This window comes from Phyllostomus hastatus, unplaced genomic scaffold (genome assembly GCF_019186645.2).
Source record: "Phyllostomus hastatus isolate PE091 unplaced genomic scaffold, TTU_PhHast_1.1 phas_scaffold_317, whole genome shotgun sequence".
NCBI classification, from domain to species: domain Eukaryota; kingdom Metazoa; phylum Chordata; class Mammalia; order Chiroptera; family Phyllostomidae; genus Phyllostomus; species Phyllostomus hastatus.
In genome coordinates, this window is record NW_025334023.1 from 27434015 (window position 1) to 27457534 (window position 23520).

Sequence of the window (23520 nt, forward strand, 5' to 3'; positions counted from 1 at the left end):
GATGTTTTACGTATATACTACATTTTCTTTATTCATTCATCTGTTAAGGACATTTGGATTGCTTCCACCTCTTGGTTATTCTGAATAATCTATAACAAATGTGGGTGAGCAAATATCTCTATATTTTTATATTAACCCTTATCAGATACCTGATTTGCAATTATTTATCCCATTCTGTATGTTTCCCCTCCCCTTGAAACTCCTCCAGATTTCTATTATTTATCTTCTGTATACTGATTTTTTTCTTATTCCCATACTGACTTTTTCATTTCTACTAAAAAACATATAAAATCCTTCCCAACAAGATCATTCACATTTGGTCTCCAGTTGTTCACACTCAAATCCCTTAAAAGCAAAAAGATTTTATTTATTTAGAGAAAGAGAAGGAGAAAGAAAGGGAGAGAAACATCAATATGTGAAACACTGAATGGTTGCCTCTCAGCATGTCCTCAGCCGGAGACCTAGCCCACAATCCAGCCATGTGCCCTGACTAGGACTAAACTGGGGACCTGTTTGCAGATGATGCCCAATCCCGTGAGTCACACCAGTGAGGGCCCAATTCACATAGCCTGTTTCCACTCTCATCATGTTATTGAATTTAGTCTTTTGAAGGTCACCAAGTACCTACCAGTCTTCAAATCAAGCTATGTTTTCTCAAGTTTCTTTACCTCTCTAGTAGCATTTGACAATGATTTATACCTCATTTTTTCTTGAAAACATCCTCTTGGTTTCCAAAACTACATTTTCCTGACTTTTCTGCCACCTCTTTAGTGGCAGAAAATGTCCTCCTAGCTGTCATTATTCTTTACAGAACTCCAAACTCATCAATGTAAATATTCCTTCAAGTTCCCTTTTTGCCTTTTTTTTGGGCGGGGAGCAGGCGGTGCTGGTTGTGTTCTGTACCTAGATCTGAGTTGTAGTTACATGCATGTGTTCACTTTGTAGAATGCACCAAGGTTTATGAACTTTACTGTTTTCTATAATTCTACAAAATTATACAAAAATTAAGTATATTTTAGTTAAAAAATTAGTCTGAAAATTTTACTCAAAAGTATGGTTTACTTTGATCAAATAAAAAGGAATTATGCAGTTAGTTTTTCCATTTTTGTGTCTAATATGAAAATGCTTAGAGATAATTTAATAGTCAGTTGTAGTAGTAATTACAATATATTAATTTAGGTGTTTTATTTCCTTTTTTCTCCTTCTAAATGGCTTTTGATTTTCTATTCCTAATTATTTATTATATGTTTTAAATTATATACCACCTGAAATCTTTTTGGGAACAAGTTACTGATAAAAATAAGTTTAAAATTTACTGCTTACCTAGAAAATGTGGTTACTATTCTTCACTTTTTTATTTTAAAAAACTGAAAGTGAACAACAAAAACAGGATGGCTTATCCTTTTCTCATTTTAATTAAAACATTGATATGTTCAATAGATGGAGGCAAACCCCAATAACATTTTCTTGTAAGAAGTTATACATTATATTGTTACTACATTACTTTGTGTTAATGATACATCAGTAAAAACTAGGTAGATTAATTTTTACATTTTGTGTTTACTTCTCTAGATCTTGAACACATCTCTAGAAGTCATTTCCATGTTCTGCTTAGTAACAGGGCAACTGAGTAAGCAATGGATGTTTAATGCTTTGTTTTTCCACCAGAGAACTATTGAATAGATGCTGTAATCACTCTGATATCCTAGTTTCTAACATTCCTGATCTAAATTATTTTTTAATTTAATTTTTTAAAAATATCATATTTATGTATTTTTAGAGAGAGGGTAAAGGAGGGAGAAAGAGAGGCAGAGAAATGTCAATGTGTGGTTGCCTCTTGCACACACCCCACCAGGGACCTGGCCTGCAACCCAGGCATGTACCCTGATTGGGAATAGAACTGGTGACCCTTTGGTTTGCAGGTTGGCACTCAATCCATTGAGCCATGCCAGCCAAGGCCTGATCCAAATTATTTTAAAAGACAACAAAATCCTTCCTATAATAATTAAGCCATCTTTTCTAATTTGTTGAATGTTGTCAAATGGACTATTTTTGGACAATTATTTTGCTTCCTACTGTGGCATTTAATGGAGAAACTGCTCCTTCCAATTACAAAGGGCTTTTTGCTTGGGATTTTAAAATTCCAGTGAATAGGTGAGATCATCATCACCATTATTATTATTTGGATAATTCACAGGACTCTGCAGCCCCAAGAAAGATATACCCCTTAAATTTGGCGAAGAGATACTCATATGCCCCTACTTGCTATGGAAAACAATGAAAGGATGAAATTAATCACTGCAAGATGTCTAATTTTAAAAAATCAATTTTACTGAAGTATAACTATGTACAAAAACTTAATTCCATTAAATGTATAGAATTTAATGACTTGGGCAGTTGTATACTTATTTATCTGCAAAACTACCACTACAATTAAAATACAGAACATTTCTACCACTTCCAAAAATTTTTTCCTGCCTTTAAAAAAAGACTATTTATTTTTAATGTGAGAGAGAAACATACATTGGTTTGCCTCTTGTAATCCAAGATCTGGGACTGCAGCCACAACCCAGGCATGTGCCCTGACCAGGAATTGAACCAGTGACCTATCAGTTTGTAGGATGACACCCAACCAACTAAACCACACCAGCAAGGCAGGTGCTTATGATTTAATGAAACTTGTTTACTTATGTTTTATGCCATAAAATGCAATTTGCTGCTAATGGTAATTTTTATATCCTCAAATACTACCATAAATAAACTACATAAAAATAATAAAAGATAATTTTCTATTATTTTTATTTTTTATTATTAAAAAAATAAAAAATAATTTTTGTTATGATTATTTGATAAACTGGTTGTACATGGATATTAACATTCAAGACCACCACAGATGAAAAGCTGTAATAGTTAATCGTGAGCTTTCTGGAAACCTGGTTCACGACAATGGGTGATTTACTTAACCTCCATTAGCCCAATTTCCTCATGTCTACCATGGCATTTACCTCATGGGGTTATTGTGAGGCTCACATGAAATAATGTGTGTGAGCACCTACAGCACAGTTGGTACACAGTAAGCACTCAATTGTTAGTTATTAATAATACCACAGTGATTTGGTGTATCTTACCTTGGACATATAAGGACTTTCATAAATAAGATCAGATGAGACTCTTGCATTCAGGCATTATATAAATGATGATTGGGGATAAACAAATGTAGAATTTTTTTTTACACTATGATTTTGATATATTTTATCTTGGAATTTTTAAAGTGGAAGTAATTGCCAAAATAAATTATACCATATCATTTTTTATATTTATTTAAATAACCTAAAAGAATTTTAGATCTGTAATGACATTATGAGAGTATCGTCTATTTCTCCAGTTGTTTCATACCTGGAACTGGCTAGCTCCTTCCACAGCTCATTCTTCTCTGACAAAGGCTGTTGGCTTTGTTTATCCCTTTTCTTCTAGAAGTAAAGTGCTCATGTATCAACTTAATTGCATTTTATTCTACAATTCAATAACAAATTCACATTTGTAATGTTGCAACCTATTAAAAATCAGGGTTTGATTATCATCTCCATTAATACCCAGAAGTTAGAATTTCTCTAAAAATAAAGTAATCTGACCTAAGGGGTAAATTTCCTAGAGATCAAACCTGGAAGTAGGAAGTTTTTCTTACAAATGACACTCAAAGAGTTTTTTCCTAATTGTATGGTTTAGCCAATTTTCAAATGTGTTTAAATGATAATAAAATACTAAACATTTAAAAAAGAATCAATGATTATCTAATTTCTGAGTATACACTGATGGATATTAGGACTCTAAAGAAAATGCCCTTTAAATAAAATTTAATTGCATGTGAATAAAACAACTTTGAGGCTAGCCAAATAATAAAATCTCCTGACATAGAGCAGGGGACATCTGGCAATGTCTGGAAACATTTTTGGTTGTCGTAAGTGGGGAGGAAGAGGTGGAGGTGCTACTGGCATCTAGTGAGCAGAGGTTGAGAAGTCTGCTCAAGATTCTGCAATGCCCAGGATGCCCTTACAACAAAGAACTACTTGGTTCCACCATCAATAGTTTGGGGAAGGAACCCTGACATACTTACTTTTCTAAATGGACTTCAAAACCTCCTCATTGCCTAAATGTACAAAATAAAGTCAAAGGAATGGAGAAAAGGACCTTAATATAACGTTTCTTCCTTTTGATTCTTTTTATAAGCTTTGCTTATCTTCAAATAAGAAACATGCAGAAGCACATGAAAGCAAATCTAAACTCTAGTCCTTTCATTCTGGAACGTGCCCTGAAGGAGCTGTTTCTTGTGTCAGGTCTTTGCATAATTCTCACAGCACAGCTATGTCTTGGCCCTAGAATCAATCCCTTCAATCAGGATATGCTTTCTGAGTTATTAAATTGAAGAGTGAAAAAACCTGATAGTCACCTGATTTTTTAAATAATGGCAGGCTCACTTTCCGATTTTCTGACTGCTAAAAATTGCCTCTACTTAAGGCAGCTGTATCTGAAAATGGAGCTCTAACGACTGCTCAGGAGATGATGCTCCTTACGAACTCACATTAATTCTCCAGGGATGTTTTCCTAATTTTCAAGTATTTTACATCTAGTAGAGATGAAATGCTGAACCTATTACAATAGAAAGAGAAGGAAGAAAACAAATTAGGCAGCAATTTGCTTTTATATTTTTATAAGCTATACATTTCATTAAGGAGATTTTCTGCTTCTCTGAGACCCGCTGGCACTCATGGTCATGGCAATGTCATTAAATTCCTAGTGAGAACAATTAGATTTACCTGAGTTTCAAGTGGACAATTAAAGCAATAAATCAAAAATGAATGCTTTTGTTTGTGTTTTCATTCCATTTTCTCAATGTTAACAAGACCCATCACGAAAAGGGAAAAAATCAGGTATGAATTTAAAAGAGCAATTCATTCACTAGGCATAGAGGAGTTGTACACAGAAAGAGCAATAAGCCACTCTCAATTTTAAGGCCCTGGATCCATTCTGAAAATAGATTTTCTCTCAGAATCTCCTATCCTTTAAGTCCTTGTTAAGTATTTGCTGAAATTCTTTTTCTTTATTTTGCCTACTTCCTGAATTTTTTCTTCTATTGGAGACTGGTGACACCTAGTAAGGGCCTTGGAAGATGAGGCTGGCATTTTTTCTAAGTGTGGAGGCGTTTGGATTCTTGAAAGAAGCTCTATGCTGCATATTTTACTGCAAAGTCATGAGAGGAACTACAATACATATAGGAGTATAAAGCTAGAGCTTTGAAATCTTCAAGGATCCAAATACCTAAAGCAGGAAGGACATTTCTGCTTGAAATGCTGGGTAAGGGAACCCACTTAATAGCATTTTTTTGCAAACCTACCATGTATTAGGGACATTATTTACAGTACAGCTCATTTATTCCTTATAGAGCTCTAACATGATAGACACTATCTCCATTTTACATAGTAGGAAACTGACTTTATTTGACCAAAGTCATACACAGATGGCAATCAGTATTTGAACCCAGATTTGTCTGGTTTAAAGTTTAGTTTCTTCTAACTATTCTGCTGTGCCTCCATGGAATGCTTCTGGCATCTGGACCTGCCCTGTTCAACTGTAGCCACCAGTCAAATGTGGCTGTCTGAAGTGCGGTGTGCCATAAAGTACACATTGTACTTTGAAGACTTATACTATGAAAAAATTAAAATATCTCAATAATTTAAAATACCTATTTTGTGTTGAAATGAATGCTCTGGATTTATTAGATTAAATAATGTGTATTATTAAGATTAATTTCACCTGTTTTTAAGGCAGCTACTAGAAAAAAACTAAAAATTACACATGTGGCTCACATTATGTTTCTTTCTGACAGCCTGATTTACATAATTTTTGCTTAGGTTTCCAGAAGTAAAATTTAGGGTTTCAAAGGGAAATTTTCAGAAATTTAAATCACCAATAGTTACTCAATCCTTCTTAATTTACGGTCTTCTAAACATAATAAACAGAGATCTTAAATTCCCTTAGAGAAAGAACTTCGTGTTGCACAAGTTAAATGGTCACCTGGTAACTCTACAGAGGGACTAGATCATGCCACAATAAACTAATTACAGTAAAGGCATAATCAGTGACTTTGTGGTCATACTTTGTACCTTCCAGTTCCAGAAATTCCTAGAGCCATTTCAGGCAGGGTGAGGATGGTATATGTGTTGATTAGGAATCAAGAACCGATATAGAGGTTTCATTTTATTATGGGACACAAGTCTCAGAGCAAGTGCAACTGCTGTGGGACTCTTTTGATCATGATGTCCTAGCAGAGCGGTGGGTGCATTAATAGATGCCAACAAATAAAAATGAGAATTAAGACTCTAAATCCCATCACTGTGGTAGGCTGTGGGCCAGAAAGCTTCCCAGAGAATTGTATTTAAGATTAAAAAAATAAAGTCAGCTAGTTCCACTGAGGGCCTATGAATTAAGATGTGTCCCTTAAATAATGACAAAAGGTCACCTCTTTTTCAGGCACGTAAGTTAATCACAATTAAAGCCTTAGTTATGAAAAGCATAGACTTTATTTTTTTAAGAGTCTTTGGATAGACTGTATAAGATTAGAGAAAATTCTGTTTGCAAACTGAGGTATTTAGCTTTTTAAAAACAAACTAAAAATTATAGGTAAGTAATATAGTCAAAAGCATAATTAGTGAATGCCTTCTATAGACAGAGGAATCTAGTAAGTACTAAGAAAGCATAAAGGAAGCAAACAACATAAACTCTGCCCTCAGGGATAGCAGGGGTTTCCATGCACTAGCTGAGTGTTGTGTGGTCTGGAAGCCAAGGGGTAGTTACATCTCAACTCAGCTCCTGGTCAGATTAAAAGGTGGCTTCTTTGACCCTATACTTAAGTGGAAAGCTTATATAAAATCATGGATGCAACTCACTCTCAATTAAGACAGGAGTCATGGGATCTTTGCCTTTCAGACAACTAGGAAGCCTCACTTAACAGTCTACTGGGATGGAAGGGATCCTATTATATTGTCACTGTCTATTAGCTGTACCTGTTACTTGGTATCACTAACTGGGCCAGATTAAACAGGAAGCAACCCTCATTTTCTGCCAAAACCCTTGTATCATAGACACTAACACTCTGAAACCCAGGGATCTCCTTGCCACATAACATAAAATAACTGAAGTTCTCCTAACTGTTAAGATACTGTTTGTCACAAAGATTCAGCTCATATATTAATTATTCAGAGATGACCCAATTTTGTTCTACCTAAAAACTGGCACATATATTTGATTAAACATTATTATTTAGTCTAAGTTGATTAGGTCACAAGGGTTGGCTCAGAATAGACAAACCTTGGCGGACATTTAAAAAATATAACTGAAGGAAAGGGCCACTGTTTTAGTGCCCTTTGTTTTGTGTGTTGGTTCTGGTGTTGAGAAGTTAAGAGAAAAGCCTTCAGGAACAGTCACAGGAGAGTTGGTAGTGAATGTGAAACTGATTCTGGAAACACTGAGAGTAGATAGTAAATAAACGTGCTGGATAACTAAATATGTATGGATTCAAGGAAGCTATATACAATTAAAAAAAATTCATGCCTTTTTTGTTTGAAACTTATTTTCTGAGTATTTATACTTTTGTCACTATCCACACTGTGGCTTTTTAAAAAGCCTCAGCCACTGTGTGATTCTAGCCCCAATATAATAATCATCTCCTTACTCTTAGAATTTCTTTTCCCTTGGTACTCGGCCTTTGTATGTTTTTTGAAAAATGAGGGCCCTGTAAAATGAATACTTCTTGTGAACTTGAATGGATATATGAGCAGTGCCCAAGTCAGCAGGATTGGAAAGGTAAAACCAGCTGGCTAACAGATATATTACGATCTCTCCGACAAAGCTGTAGTTGTGGGCATGTCACAACTGCAAGTTCATGCTGACTTACCAGTAGAATAAGAATTACGTAGGTGGACCGGGGTGAGGTAGGACTGTCTTCAGGACTGTGTAATTGTGATGGGGGAGGCTGTATATAATATTCATGGATTAAACACCAGCTAACCAGTCTCCTAAAAATGGTCTACGTTCTAAAAGACAAAAAGCTAGGTTCTTGACTGTATTAAGTTATCAGGATTCAAGTTACTATATATGTTAGTACTTACGGTTTAAAATGAAAGCAAATGGCTATGGTAACACAGAGATGACAGCTGAACTGCACCAGTATATTTAAGACTTTTAAATTGAATTCTGAGTTACCTTACCTTATAAAAATACATTTCATATACTAAATATTCAACAAAGATTCAGGATGGGGGATATTTAAAAATACATTTTTCTTGAATCAGCACCAAAAATATCATTAGTTTTCTGTACAGCTCATGACAAATTTTGAAGTATAGGTAAGTTAAAATTATTCCTGATAAAAATCACACGCTCCACAGAAATCATTCAAGATATATCCAAACAACTTTCAAATGCATTTGACATCAAGGCCAGGCAATTCACTGGGAAGGATATAATGAGTACCACTGAATTTCTGTAGTAAGACTTTTGATGTCAACTTTGTATTATGGGGATTACTGACATCTCACACAAAGGAGGCACTGGTACTTAGAAACTTAAGAAAATGATCAGAACCGTTAAGACTGAGGTGAAGAATTTGTGCAGCCTTCCACAATTTCAAAGAGGTAGTGATAGATACTTGTCCTCCTGGCGATATCAAATGCAGTTTCTTCCAAGTTGTTTTTCAGGCCTGGTTTGATGTAGCGGTTCATCAGGAGGAGTTCTAGAGTATCTTTGCTGTCTCTGTTCCCAGCAGCAAGATGTAAGGGGGTCAAGAGGCCTTTTGTTTGGGCATTGATATCTGCACCATGCTGAAGTAAGAAAGATGCTACTCTAGTATTATTCCACTTACAAGCACTGTGCAGGGGTGTCCAGCCATCCACAGTCACTGCATGAACATCTGCTCCTTGTGCTATTAGCTCACGGACAACTTCTAAGTGTCCACTGTAGGCTGCTCGGTGAAGAGGTGTATACTCATCTTCATCTCTAGTGTTCACATGAGTGGCCTTTTCAGAAAGTAGCCTCCGCACTGTATTCAGCTAAAAAGGAAAAGAGAGATCTTTAAAAAACTCAACTCAAAACTAAGCAGTAAATTGAGAAAATTAAACTGTCTGGTGGTGCTAGGTTTAATTAAGTTAAATAAAAACCTACTTGTTAGAAGATGACTTTAAAATAAAAATAAGATTTCATTTTTTGAGGGGAGAGGGTAATTGATTTAAGAATGGGCAAGTTAGCCCTGGCTGGTGTGGCTCAGTGGATTTAGTGCTGGCCTGCGAACCAAAGGGTCATCAGTTTGATTCCCAGTCAAGGCACATGCCTGACTTGTGGGCCAGGTCCCCAGTAGAGGGCGCCTGAGAGGCAACCAGTGATGTTTCCCTCCCTCCCTTCCACTCTCACTAAAAATAAATAAAATCTTAAAAAAAAAAGAAAAAGAATGAACAAGTTAGTGTTAACCATAAACTGTTGATTCTAAATGTGATTCTCTTAATAGCAAACCATTAAGCCTTACTGCACAAAAACTTTAGTCCTACATAAGTAATATAGGCTATCATTGTTATTTAATATTTTACACGTCAGCTGTAATGAAAACATACAGATTGGCTTTTCTGTAGGAGTAGCACACCCACACCAATATATGTAATGTATGAAACTTTAAAAAATAAACTTATGAGAATGTAATGGCAACAAAGAAATCGAGACATGAAAGAGCTCATTCTTTCTAACTAAAACAACCCTAGACATGTGTTTTAGGAAATAATTTTCTGTTTGGTCTTTGGACATCCAGCGGGACAAAGCATGCTCCAAAAATGCAAGACACTTTGTTATTAATTTACTAACAGAGACATGCAGGAACTTAGTCAAGTGAGACAGAAGTGACTGAGTGGGAAGAATAGACTTTTGATGTTAAATAGGATCATCTTACTTTGATGATCCTGGGCAAATTAATATTCCTGAATCTCAATTTCTTAGTCTGTAAAAGGGATAGGAAAAGCATTACCTATCTTTAGGGATATACAAGGATTAAATCAAATAATGCAATAAGGCACATGGTATAGCTGGCATCCAATAAATGTTAGTTCCCATCCTCCCTTTCCTAAATAATGTTTCTAAGATGATCCTAATGACTTAATATAAATGACTTAAAAATAGATGATTGCTTGCCTTCTTTATAGTTAATTATCCTTAAGCTCCCTCCTTCCCCAAATACCTAATTTGACTCTTTATAGCTTACCATGTGCTTTCAATGTACATCGCCTCATTTGATCCTCAAAACCCTGTATAAAAGAGGCAGATATTAAGGTGGCCATTTTTACTGATAAGAAAATAGAGGTTCAGAAATAGTAGGACTTGCCCAGAGAGAGTTATAAACCAAACAGAGATTCAAGGACAGGTCTTCTGTCTCCAAATCTAATACTTTTCCTGTTATATTATGACTTCTTCCTTAATTATTTTTTTTACCCGATTTTTTTCAGCAGCCCAAAGAAGCAATTTGCTTGGATCTTTTTCCATTTTTTTTTCTTGCAATTGATACCACTCTTCAGTCTTTTCATCTTGTTCCTCATCATCATCAGAATTCCCTACCCACTGACTTTGGGTACCAGTGGGAATAAGGTGTCCATGTGTTTCCAACAACTCAAGTTGGTTAAAGTGTTCAGAAAAGTCCAAGGAACTCTCTGGATCTGGTTGTCCATCATTATTTACTTTGTCTTTTTCCATTTTTATTACTATTCTAAACATAAAGCATTTCAAATACCAAGGTATAAATAATCTTTTTAGAGATGAATTGTGTCTGCTTTATTTTATTCCTTAAGATCTGAAAACACAAACAAAAATTATTAGCAAAACAGTAATTGAGGCTTTATCAACAGCATATATGTCTTATACACATACACAAATAAACCCTGTTTAAACTCCTTGGTGTTTATCGATACCCTTTATATTCACTAAGTATCAGAGCTGATAGATTTCAGTTACCTATATCTTTAATAACCTAAAAGTTCTTTTTTGCTGTTGTTGTTTTCTTCTAAGTCAGTGGTTATAACTGTACAGGCAGACCTTGTTTCATTGCACTGTGCTTTATCATGATTCACAGAAAGATTTTTTTTTTTTTACAAATTGAAGACAAGACCCTGCACCAGCAAAAAGTTTACCATTAGCTTTATTTCAGTGGTCTGGAACCAAATCCACAATATCTCTGAGGTATGCCTATATTTATTTTGAACCTATTGGTTTAGAGACTATATTATATTAAGAGTGAGAAATGCTTGAAGCTTTTAAATTATAACAAAACAGATACATTTTTAAAAATAAACTAGACACATAGATACTATAGAGCAGAAACAAAAACTTCTAAACAAAAATCTACTTGAAAGAATCAGGCAGTCTTAGAGACAGAATAGCCCCGAAGGACATGTGTCCCAATCTCTCATCAGTGCAGATATCTTTATCATGGTATCTGTAATAGTTATCCTATTTCTACTTTAATAATTTCAGGCTTGGGAAAATTCACTGCTGTAAAAGCAGTCCGATTCATTGACAGACAACTATTGTTCTTAATTACTTCTTGTTTTGAAACTGAATTTTGGCTGTGATTCACCCTTCATTTAACAAATATGAATAGAATGGCTGGTATGTGCCAGTCTCTGGGCACTGGGATTCAATAATGAACAAGATCCACATCTGAACCTCAAGAAGCTTATGGTCAAGGTGGAGTGACTGGCGAAGACAGCAGGGTAAATGCTATGATAGGACCATGTCCAGATACAGTGTGTTTGGAGGGTCAAAACTAACCCAGCCCTAAGGGATTAGAGAAGGCTTCCCAAAGTATGTGATGCTTATTCTGCTAGGCTGCCATATTAATTTATAAACAAATATCAGCTTAAAGAGTTACACAGCATATTAAACATTAACCAATCAAAGAAAATGAGAAGAATGAATATTTTAAAAATACCGTATCTACTTATCAGAGTGACTACTATATGAGGTATATAGATATCTAATCACTATGTTGTGCACCTGAAAAACTAACATAATAATATTGCATGCCAACGGTGATTGAAAAATACATTTTCAAAAATACCACTTTCAGCCTCCCAACTATATTTGTTAGAAATCATCTCTTTCAGTCCTCTTCTCGGGTGTTATTTCTTTCATTAAGTCCTTCTTGATCTTCTAGATTATCTCTCTCTCATTTCTACTTTTTTGTGTGCTATATATTGTCTTATTTCACCACTAATTTTTGTTGTTTTGGACTCTTAAGTTTCTGTATAGGGACTATATTGAACTTATATTTATGTCCCACATATACAGAAATATTGTAGAATTAAATTTAATTAAAGCCCTATTGCTTGATTTTGACTGGAGTGGATTCTGACTATTGCTTGATTTTGACTGGAGTGGATTCTGAGAAGTTGCAGTTAGTCATACTCATAAGATACTCACTTCTTTATACCTAATTTTACAAGTTTAATAGTATACAATCCTAATGTAGCATTAGATTTTGTTACTAGTGCCAAGAGCATTAAACTCGAATTTAAGTCTACCACTCATGACTAGTACCTTCTCTGGGCCTGTTACCGCATTGTAAAGTGTAAGGATTTTACTAAAGAACTTCCAAGGCCTGTCCAACTTGTGAGTCTATGAGAGATGCTATGAGAATTGCTTTATATTTTAATAGTTCTTACTTTTTTCTTTATTCTCAAGTTATTCCCTGGACTTTGCAAAGCAAAAGTGACCATGCATCGCCTTGGCTGGCGTAACTCAGTGGATTGAGCACGGGCTGCGAACCAAAGTGTCGCAAGTTCGATTCCCAGTCAGGGCACATGCCTGGGTTGCAAGCCACAGCCCCCAGCAACCACACATTGATGTTTCTCTCTCTCTCTCTTTCTCCCTCCCTTCCCTCTCTAAAAATAAATAAATATTATCTTAAAAAAAGTGACCATGCATCAATTCATGAAACAATAAATACTAGTAACATAAAATTCACTTGTTAATTACATCAATTTATAGCACAGATCTCATGGCCCACCTTTCCCTTTTATGAAGACTCTCTTTTTAAAAAAATAAACTTCGAATTTACTGCTCCAGATACGATAAAATTACACATAAAAATCTCTTGTTGGATTTAATTTAAAAAGTTAAACCCCGGTGCATCTCACTGATTCAGGATTTAAAAAGTCAATCAGGATTCTTACTTGATTATATTCCACCAGGAAGAAATAGGGTATGTTTCTTAACCTACGGGGCACATTCACAAACAACTCAGTAACAGGTAGGGCCCTAAACCCCATTTTACAGGTGAAGGAAACTGAGGTTCGAATAGATTAAAACTTAGATCAAGGAACTTCAATGGAACTGAAAGCCTTTTCTAAATCAAAAGTTTCACATTATTTTTTACTGCACTATATTCTGCTACCAGCACAAAACAATACAGATGTGCCAAATCCGGGTTGAAGGGCTAAGGGGAAGCAGGGACAAGCTTGTAAAACTGAGGATCTGAATGCTCTACTTCGGGGCAGTGAGAGTAAGGGAGAAGGCCACCAGTTCCGGCCCTCCGGCACCGGCTGGTCGCTACACAGGACCGGGAGTAGCTCTTGCGGCCTTCAGAACAGCCCACAGCAGAGTCTGTGACGGGGTCGGGATCGACAGGCGACCGACCCCTACCCGCTGGAGTTCTTAGGTGGCACCAGGGTACCTATATCTTGGTACAGAGCAAGGAAGAGCTACCCACCTTACCGAGGAGATATCGCCGCCGAAAACCTCACTTCCGGGGTTAGTTCCCAAGGTTGCTCAGGATTGGCTCTTATACCAGGGCGGGGTCTCGCTGCTACTTTCCTAGCTCATTCTCGCATTCGACAGCCAATGAGAGCCGAAGAGGACTGGAACTGCTCGCGTCCTCGTTGAAGTACCGCGAGAGAGAAAGAGTTAGCTCTTTTCTCCCGCCTAATTCCGGTTAAGGGCCAAGCGGTTCTCAGAGGCGAGGTGTGGCTGGTCTGGTGCTTTTCTGCTTACGCGTCTCCCTCCTTCTTCCCGGGTAAAAGACAGCCTTGGGTCCCAGTATGTGGCTTTGGAGAATCTTAAGTGTGCGGTATTTTAGGAGTCGTACCCGCCTCCTACCTTTGCAGCATCCCGGGCGGAAGCCCAAAGTGGATTGACCCTCTGAGAAGAACGGGCCGAGTGGACTGGGGAGGAGCCTTGGAGGGTTCCGCGTGGGGCATGCTGAGGCTTGGAATCACCACGGCACTGGGGATATCTGGACGTGGGAGAGGTTGTTTCGCGATGGCAGCTGCTACTCCCCAAGTATGCTGGCCATTTGTTTGCTGGCCGCTGCTGTTTCTCTGTAGACCACGTGTTTCTGTTTATTGACACTTACTTTAAATGCTTGGCCGTTCTCTTTACGAAACTAGCCCATTCCTTTAGAAAATCCTGTGTTTAAGTAGGAAGTAGGGATTCGCCTCCATGCCTCAGAGTAGCCTATGCAAGCACCTTTAACACTTCTGCACACTGTGTTAAACCAGAACTTAACGTGTGTGACCCTTTTTGCCCAGTAATTTAGCAGTTTCCCATAGGAAAAGGGCATGGGAAAGGAATATGGAAGATGAGCCTAATCATAATGGTGAAACTAGAATGGCACTACAGATGTGCTCATTTCTATTCTTAGCTGTTAAAAGTACCGTAGGTGCTTGGATGAAAATGAGAGTTCCACTATTGCCAGTCTGCCTTTTTAAAATGTGTGTGTTATAATAATATGATTTTGTTTTTAGAATTTGGAATCGAGTGTGTTTTCTGACATTTGAGCAAAGGACCAGGGGTTAGTTGGAGAGAAAACGTCCTGGAGTAACTGGACTGTGAGACCATAGAAATGAGTCCTGCAGAAGCCCTGTAAGCACCTGTCGTCTGGAATATTTTTGTTGCTTTGGGTTTCTAGAAACTTGTCAACTCTGATCGCCCTAAAAGAAAACATTTAATAAATTAGCACCAAATAACTTGACTATGAATAGAAATGATAGTCATAAAAAAGAATATTTGGAATGTTTAAAAATTCATACTATGTTTATTAACAAAAAGATAATATGCAGCAATAGATTGGGTCTTGCAGTAATTTGGTTGTGTTGCTAGTATGTAAATTTATGTTCTTGGGTATTGTCTTAAAATATTGGAGCTATAAATATTTTTGAGCTTTCATGATAAAGTCTTAGTAGTCAAGGGAAGTCTGTTGAAGCACATTTTTAGAGGACTAAACTGCTGTAGTAATTTGAAATACTTTTGAGTAAAATGAAAATAAAAGGAACAATTATGTGGAAAAAGCTTTAGACTTGGAGTTTTTCACCATGGTTTTAATTCCTTGGTTAATTCTGTGCGACCTTGAGCAAGTTAGCAATTTTCTAATCTTTGCCTCAGTTTCTTCATTTGTATAACTGGAATAAAAATGCCTTCCTTAGATTTTGACTTTTAAATGAGACTGTCATGAAAATACTTCATAAGTTGCTGTGGAAACATAGGGGAGTAATGTGATCTGAAAGTATTCAGATCTACCTTTTTGTACATAGCAGAACTGTGTACATATCATTTTTAAAGTTTCTGAAGAGAAATGTTTTCTGGAAAAATCTCTTGCAGATTTGAATTTTGGAGATGTATATGTATATGTATATTTTTAAGTCCATAGTGATAGTTTAGTGAAAAGTAGCCTGAATTTTAAAATGATTTTAGTCCTGTTTCTCTTAGTTGTGCAATAAATCAGTTAATTTCTCTGTGTCTAGCCTTCTTATTTTTCAGAGATAACAATAGCTAACTCGACCTGTGTGAGTTGAGTTGAGATCATAGATATAAAAATACTTTAAAAAATGTTAAAACATACATTAAGCTTGAGAGTATTAATAACTATTACATTGCTGCTTCCCATGAAAGTACCTTTGAATACTAACAAATTTGAATGGAATTGTAAATAATTCTGTTTTGTTTCTTGGCCAAATGTTTGTTAAGGAAACACTTAACAGTGTAGAGAGTAGAGAGTCAAAATAAGCAACTTCAGGGGCCCGAATGTAAGTTACTAATTTACTAACATGGAATATACTTATAAAATAAGAGGAAGAGCTTTTAAAATTAACCAGTTAGGTCTAATTTTTCCTAGAGGAGTACAGAGTGGATAAATAGCAAATTTAGATAAGGTATCAAATCTTCTTGGGGTTTTGCTATGAAACAGAGTAGGAAAACAATAAAGCTTTTGGGTCCAGGGTATGAATGAGTATAAAATTGGTTGTGACAAGGCTGTAAATTTTTGAAATAGTCACAGACCTTTTTAAAATTTATGCACATTGGTTCTATATTTGAATTAGTGTTAGGCAAACTATGTGAGGAGAAAGATCTTTTGAATACTTCAAGTTTTCAGACCTAGTTTAAAAACTAAAAAAGTGATTTTACTCCGTAACTGCTGTTATTTATTTTATAAGTTTAGGTTTCAATTTACCTGAATATTCTTTTAATGAATTATATTGAAACATTTCTTTTTTTTAATATAGTGATGATGAAAATACGTTTAAAATCTTAGTTGCAACTGATATTCATCTGGGATTTATGGAGAAAGATGCAGTCAGAGGAAATGATACATTTGTCACATTTGATGAAATTTTAAGACTTGCCCAGGAAAATGGAGTAAGTTTGGTTAATGTTTTTGCAGTTTCTCCTGTGTTCCCTTATTCAGCAGCCTCCTTTTCCTTCTTAGAATTAGAGGTTTGTTTTATATGCTTATGGGCTCACTTTGCCTGTTTAAATAACAGTATACTAAAAACCCAGAGCAGGTTTTGTGTGCTTCATGCCCTGAGTAGAAGTAGCTCCTACTTCTGAAAATAGTCTGTAAAAATCTACAAAAATACTGATAGGGTATTTTCTGAGTGCAGAAATGCCATAGTTTCTACTTTCAATGAACATATAGTAGACAAATGTCCAAAATGCAAGGTCATATGTGGTAAGAGCCCCCCCCCCCCCAAAAAAAATCCTAAAAAGCCTTTTCTGGGATTTTAGAGGTGGAAAAGATGATATTTCGATGAGGATAGCAAGTGGAGTTTAATAAAGGAGATGGCATTGGGCTTTGAAAGGTAGGTAGTCTTTTGATGGTGAAGAGCATAAAGAAAATACATTTCACAGGAAGTAGAAGGAAGGGCACACAGGTGAGACAATATGAGGTATGTTACGGGAACAGCAGATCTAGTCAGCTCACTGGTGGGCCATGTGTTTGTGGGAAAACATGTCGAAAGACCAGAAATGTGGTTTGAACTGCATTAAGGAGAGCTTCAAATTCTAGATTGAGGAGTTTATACCCAATTCAGTAGAAAGTCTTCTGGCAACAAGGTATATAGCATGAATTGGAGACCAGTTTGAGGCCTTGTTAAAGTGGTAGCACAGGCTGGAAAAGAAGTGAATGTAAGAGATCTTCCAAAGATAGGATTTGCATACTCTGATTGGTTAGTTGTAGGAAGTAGGAATGACAGTGATGCTGAAGTGTGTTAAGTTTGGGTAAATGGTGGTACCAATAATAGAAATACGTTTTAAGTAAGAAAGAGGTACTGCTTAAGAAGGTGACGAATTCTGATTTAGGCCATTTGAGTTGGCAGATTCCAATAGGACATTCAAGGAAACATTCCAGCAGGCAGTTGAAATGTCAGTCTAGGGCCCAAGAGAATGCTGTCCTTTCTTTTCTAACTTTTAAGTGTTAAAATATTTTTTCCCTGAGCATAAGCTTTTTTTCCTACTTTGGCCTTTTTTTGTTGTTGTTGTTGTTGTTGTTTGTTTTTTGTTTGTTTTCTTTCCCTGCATTCCTTATTTTAACTGCCCCTTCCCCTCACGGCCCCATGTTGATACCTCCAGATGCACATTACATTTACTTTTTGCCTTCATTTTGCCTGACTCTTAAGTCCTCTATTTTGTAGGGCCTGCACCATCTACCAGCCTTGTTTCTACTCCCTAGTTCCTTAGAGTCTTTTTAAAAAACTTTTAATTTTGAGACAATTGTCAGTCTTAGAAACATTGCAAGAATAGTACAAAGAATTTTTTGCCCTTCACCCAGTTTTTCCTACATTTTACCACATTTGCTCTATCCTCTCTCTGCTTACATACACACACACACAGTTTTGTGAACCATTTTAGAGTACATTATATATACATTGACAACAGTGCGCAGTGCACTTACCAAAACCAGGGAATTCACATTGATTCAATACTATTATGTAATTTTAAGATGTTACCAATTACCTTAGTAAAGTCTATTACTGCAGTCTGGGAGCATGTAGGTAGTATCCAAATCCGGATCCAAGACTGCATTTTGCATTTAGTTGTCATGTTTCTTTAGTCTGTTGTATCTGTCTGTGTCTTTCATGACTGACGTGAAAAAGCACAGGATAATTTTTTTGTAGAACATTCCTCAGTTGGATATGTTTCACACTTCCTCATGATTAGATTCACTTTTGGTAGGAATACCACAGAAGCAAGTCACTGTGTCCTTCTCAGTGTTCCCTGGAGTCACAAACCAGTTTCTAAAAATACTAAAAAAATTTTTTTCTTGTAAAATGCACATAATAAAATTTACCATTTTACCCGTTTTTAAGTATATTACACTTCAGTAGCTTTAAGCACATTCACATTGTGTAACCGATCTCCAGATCTCTTTTCATCTTGCAAAAGTGAAACTATATGATTTAAGCAACTCCTCCTTTCCCCATCCCCCTAAAACTGTTTTTTGTTTTGTTTCTTCTATGGTTTTGATTATGATCATTTTCTTCCATTACTTAAATCATGTTCATTTTTGAAGATCTAGCTTAAATCCCAATTTTTATTAAAACTTCTCTGACTACTGTAGGGATGGAATACTTTTCCTTTTCCCTCTAGGTTCTTTGGTTAGTCTGATAATTGAACTGACAGATTAACAGGAGAAAAACAAATTTCATACATAAAAACATGAGGCTGCCTGGTAGTCAGGTAATTGAGGCTTACCTACCATTCTGAGCAAAAGAAGGATGGGGTTTCAAAGGGGAGGAAGGCACTTCGCAGGAAGATGGGAAGAGCAAATGCTTGGTAAACAAATGTTTGCCATGCCTTGCAGATGAGTCTTTCTGACTTTGGTAATAGCTTTCTTGCTGGTATAGGCTCTCTATCCAAACTCTTGGCAGTTAAGGGAGAGGTAGCAATGTTTTTCTTGAGTCAGCTGGGTGTTAATTGCCTTTAGCACAAAACCTGCAGAAGTGACACATTTTGGGGTGGCACTTTCGGGTACCCCTCACTACTGTAGCCCACAGTGATCTGTACTGCTGGGTTCCTTTGTGTAGTTAAAAGCTTAAGTAAACTTTCTCAGATAGATTGTACCCTTTTTGAAAGCATCAGTGTGTTGGACTTAATTTTGGTATGGTTTTCTCCTCTCTGGTTGTTGCTAGAATGCTCTTCCTCAGAATCTCATTTATCCTTCATAGTGCCACTGTGCAGGCAGATCCCTCCCAGACTCACTGTCCTAGGAGGAATTTCCTTTCCTCAGTTAGAACTCATTGTCAAATCATCTCTGCTCCTGGTTTGTTGACGTACCCATTCCAGTGTATGTTAGTCTGACTTATCTTAAATGCATAACAGTTTGTTTCTTCCATTAGATTTTGAACTTTTTTAGGATAGGAATAGTATTTTATTTATCATTGTATCCTCAGGGCCTAGTACAGGGTATGGTACATTGTTAGTATTTAATGAGGGCAGGGACATTATCTATTTTGTAGATTGCTATTTCCTTAGCTGCCGGTGCCCCTAGAAACTCTAAATAATTGTTGAATAAATTGCATGAATAACTTGGATTGAATTGGCTGTCTCTTTCATAGGTTCTATTAAAGCACTGAGTTTATTCTTTGTTTGAGTAATGGGAGAAATACGGTCCTTTGGGTTGCATCAGTGAGAGACTTGGTGTTGTCATTTGAAGGTAGATGTTTTGAAGGTGGCCTAGGAACCTAAATTGTAGTCAAATTAACCACCAGATTGGAAGGTCCTTGGAAGGAATAAAATATAAAATTTTAAATTTCCATATATGATAGCATCTTATATGATATGTTTTTCTACTTCTTTCATCTATTAGAAAAATTTTATCTATAAAACATACTAATTTTAACACTTTTCTGCTGAGTAGGTGGACTTTATTTTGTTAGGTGGTGATCTTTTTCATGAAAATAAGCCCTCAAGAAAAACATTACATACCTGCTTGGAGTTATTAAGAAGATACTGCATGGGTGATCGTCCTGTACAGTTTGAAATTATCAGCGATCAGTCAGTCAACTTTGGTTTTAGTAAGTAAGTATATTTATATGCTTACATGAAGTTTCCTTATGTAGGATATTTTCTGTATAAGACACATAAACACATTAACAATGAGCCATTTCTCTTTCATTATAACCTATTTTCATAGTAAGTGTAGTTCTTTGAATTTTCTGTACATCATTACTGGTATGTTAATTTGTAATTCTCTGATTAATTGTGGGACTGAGTATCTTCTTGAAATCTTACTTTTACATTTTGGTATCTTCTGTTTATATCCTTTGCCCATTTTAAAAATTGGGATTTTTGCCTATTGCTACTGACTGTGCAGAAGTTATTTATATATTCTAGATACGAGGCTTTCGTTAGGTGTGTATTTTTTTCCCCAATCAGTGGATTATCTTTTGACTTTGTTTATGGTAACTTTTGTTGACTGAAGTATTTAATTTTGATTTTTTTTAAGGTTCATGCTTTTGGGACTTATTTTGATATCTACCAAGAACCCCATGTCATGAAAATCTCAAGTTTTTTCTTTTTCTTTTTTTTTTTTAAGATTTTATTTATTTTAGTTTTAGAGAGGGAAAGGAGGGAGATAGAGATAGAGAGAGAAACATCAATGTGTGGTTGCTGGGGGTTATGGCCTGCAATCCAGGCATGTACCCTGGCTGGGAATCGAACCTGCGACACTTCAAGTTTTTTCTTAAACATTGTATTAGAATACACTTTGGATTTAGTTGAAATGTTCTGTTCGTCTTCAGTCTATCCCAGTTTCTTGGTCTTCCATATATTTTATGACCCTGACACTTTTGAAGTGTGCTGGTCATGTATTTTAATAGAATGTCCCTTGATTTGGCTGTTTCTTGTGATTAGACTAGGATTATGTTTTTGGGGGAAGAATATTCCCCACAGAGGTAAAATACTTATTGGGAGTACATGCTCTTAACATGGTTTATCACTGGTGAGGTTAATGGTGGTCGCTTGGTTAAGATGGTGTCTGCCAGGTTCCTCGGCTGTCAAGTACACTATTTTTTAGAATGGAGTTGCTAAGTCTAGCTTGTACTCAAAGAGAGGGAATTAAGTCCTACTTTCAGGAGAGAGGAAGGGGTATCAAATAATTTATGGCCATGGTTAAAACCACCACTGGAACTACTAAATTTTCAGGGAGGGATATTTTGAGTCTGTGCAGTTATTCTGTTTCTTCTCAAAGTTTGTCCACTAATTTTAGCATTCATTAGTGGCTCTTGCCTTTAGCACTTCTAACTGTGGTGTTCTAATGGTGATTTTCTGTTTTCCACATTCTTTGTATATTTATTGACTGGCATTCTTTAGTAAGGAATATCTGTCCCATGTCTCATTTATGTATTCAATTGTCTGTGTCATTAGGAACTAATTCAGTTGTTTATTAGTATGAACTAATTTTTTTCTTTGAGTTAGAATTTAATACTGTCGTGATCTATTTTGTAGTTTAAATAAATTTTACTAGCGTTAGCCTTTGGGTGTTCTTTTAGATTGCCATCTTTATCCTTTAGACATACTGAATTCCTGCAGTAGCCTCAATATATGTAGGAATTTCGTATTTGATGAAGGCAGCATCTCTTATCTTCATGAAAAATATGGATTATTCAATAAAAGTACTAGGAGAAACTTTTACACTTCTTTAAAAAATCTAGATGGGTAAAAGGCTTTTCTAAGTATGGCACAAACCTAGAAGCCTTAAAAGAAAAGATTGGTACTTTCTATTTGTAAAAGTAAATTTCATTGTGTCAAAGCAAAGCCAAGAGTCCAATGAGGTAAAATATTTGCAACTAATTCCAAAGTAAGGTCTAATTTCCACATAGATAAATAATTCTTTCAAGTCAATAAAAAAAAATCTGTGAGTTAGTTAAAAAAATAGGTAGAGAATATGGACATAGCTCACAGAAAAGGAAATAAAGAAATAAAATTGCATTTAAACATTAAAAGAATATAAAAACTATAAAATGAAGTACATTTGTAAGAAAGATACAAAATGAAGTATACTGAAATATTTTTCTCCCTGTTAGATTAGCATTGGTCAGTGATTTGCAATCCTGGTACACATTATGGTTACTTAGGAATCTTAAAAAACATTTATGCCCAATCTTCAGGCTGATCAATCTCTTTGAGACTGTCGTGGGCATTGGTATTTCTTGAAAGAGTCCTCGATAACTCTGACATGCAGCTAAAATTGAGAATTGCTGGCATAGTTTAAAGGTTTGATAATAAAGTATGTTGGTGGAGTAAGGTGAAACTGTCTCTCATGCGTTACCATCGTATTTTATGTAGATTTGTTCAATATCTATGGAGGGAAATTGGCAGTAGCTATCAAATTTATAAATGTACACAAATTCTTTGGCCCAGCAATTCCCTTCTAGATATTTTTCTATCCTCTTAACAAGGGCAGCATTGTACAAGATTACTGACTTGAACATTATTTGTAAAACAAAACACTGGCAATAGTCTAAATATCCATTTGTAGGTGACTACTTAAATACATTATAATAATCAATATCATGGAATACTGTCCAGCCAGAAAAGCACAAGAAGCTCCTCATGTACTGACATAGAATGATTTCTAAAATATGTTAAATAATAAAAGCAGAGTATAGGAATCTATATGTGCTGTCATTTGTGTAAGAAGGAAGATGTATTTATTTGCTTTTACATGTATAAGATAATTTTGCAAAGATACACAATGTGCCTCGGAGTAGAGGAGCTAGACAACTGGGAACAGGAGTGGGTGGGAGACCTTAAGTTGTACAAGTAGTAAGTGATAGAGCTGGAATTTTTAGTTTAGGTCTTTTGGATTAAAAGTGATTGTATTTCTTGCCTTCCCCTTTCTACAAGTTAAAACATTGTATGACTTTTAAATTTTTGAAAACCTATCAATGCCCCATTAATTAGCTATACCATTCTTGTATACAGTTCACAAGCATTATTTATTGTAGGGTTTTCTTTAATAAAGTGTAGTACTTTGACATATTTTCAAACTTGAAATGAAATGCTGCCTATGATATTATTTTTTAAAGTCCTATACTTGTCATTTTTCCACTTCGATCATCCAGTTTGTCTATAATTGCATTATTTTTTTGAAAGAAAATACTGGGGGAAACAGCTTTTGTCTTTTACAGAACCTTTAATTACCTTCTTTTTAAAAATTTT

The 23520-nt window shown here is 35.7% G+C and overlaps 2 protein-coding genes across 8 annotated transcripts in view; one reads left to right on the forward strand and one right to left on the reverse strand.

Moving 5' to 3' along the window:
- Nucleotides 1–4691: 4691 nt before the first annotated feature.
- ANKRD49 (ankyrin repeat domain 49) lies at nt 4692–13834 on the reverse strand. Of its 2 annotated transcripts, none has more exons than XM_045818080.1 (3): nt 13801–13834; nt 10525–10879; nt 4692–9104 (listed from the first exon to the last, which is right to left on the reverse strand). In XM_045818080.1, exons 2-3 carry the CDS (start codon nt 10801–10803, stop codon nt 8643–8645), a joined length of 741 nt encoding a protein of 246 aa, XP_045674036.1. In that variant the 5' UTR covers nt 10804–10879; nt 13801–13834; the 3' UTR covers nt 4692–8642. The 2 variants fall into 2 exon arrangements, with proteins under 2 accessions (XP_045674036.1, XP_045674035.1); XM_045818079.1 differs by having other exon boundaries at nt 13796–13833.
- Nucleotides 13835–13988: 154 nt separating this feature from the next.
- The window catches only part of MRE11 (MRE11 homolog, double strand break repair nuclease), a 76094-nt gene continuing 66562 nt past the window's right edge, over nt 13989–23520 (forward strand). Inside the window, exons 1-4 of one of the 6 annotated variants that reach the window (XM_045818230.1) lie at nt 13989–14098; nt 14829–14946; nt 16584–16716; nt 20216–20376. In XM_045818230.1, coding sequence (XP_045674186.1) covers nt 14927–14946; nt 16584–16716; nt 20216–20376 — 314 coding nt within the window. In that variant the 5' untranslated portion in view covers nt 13989–14098; nt 14829–14926. The other 5 variants (XM_045818231.1, XM_045818233.1, XM_045818234.1 and 2 more) reach the window with 5 other exon arrangements.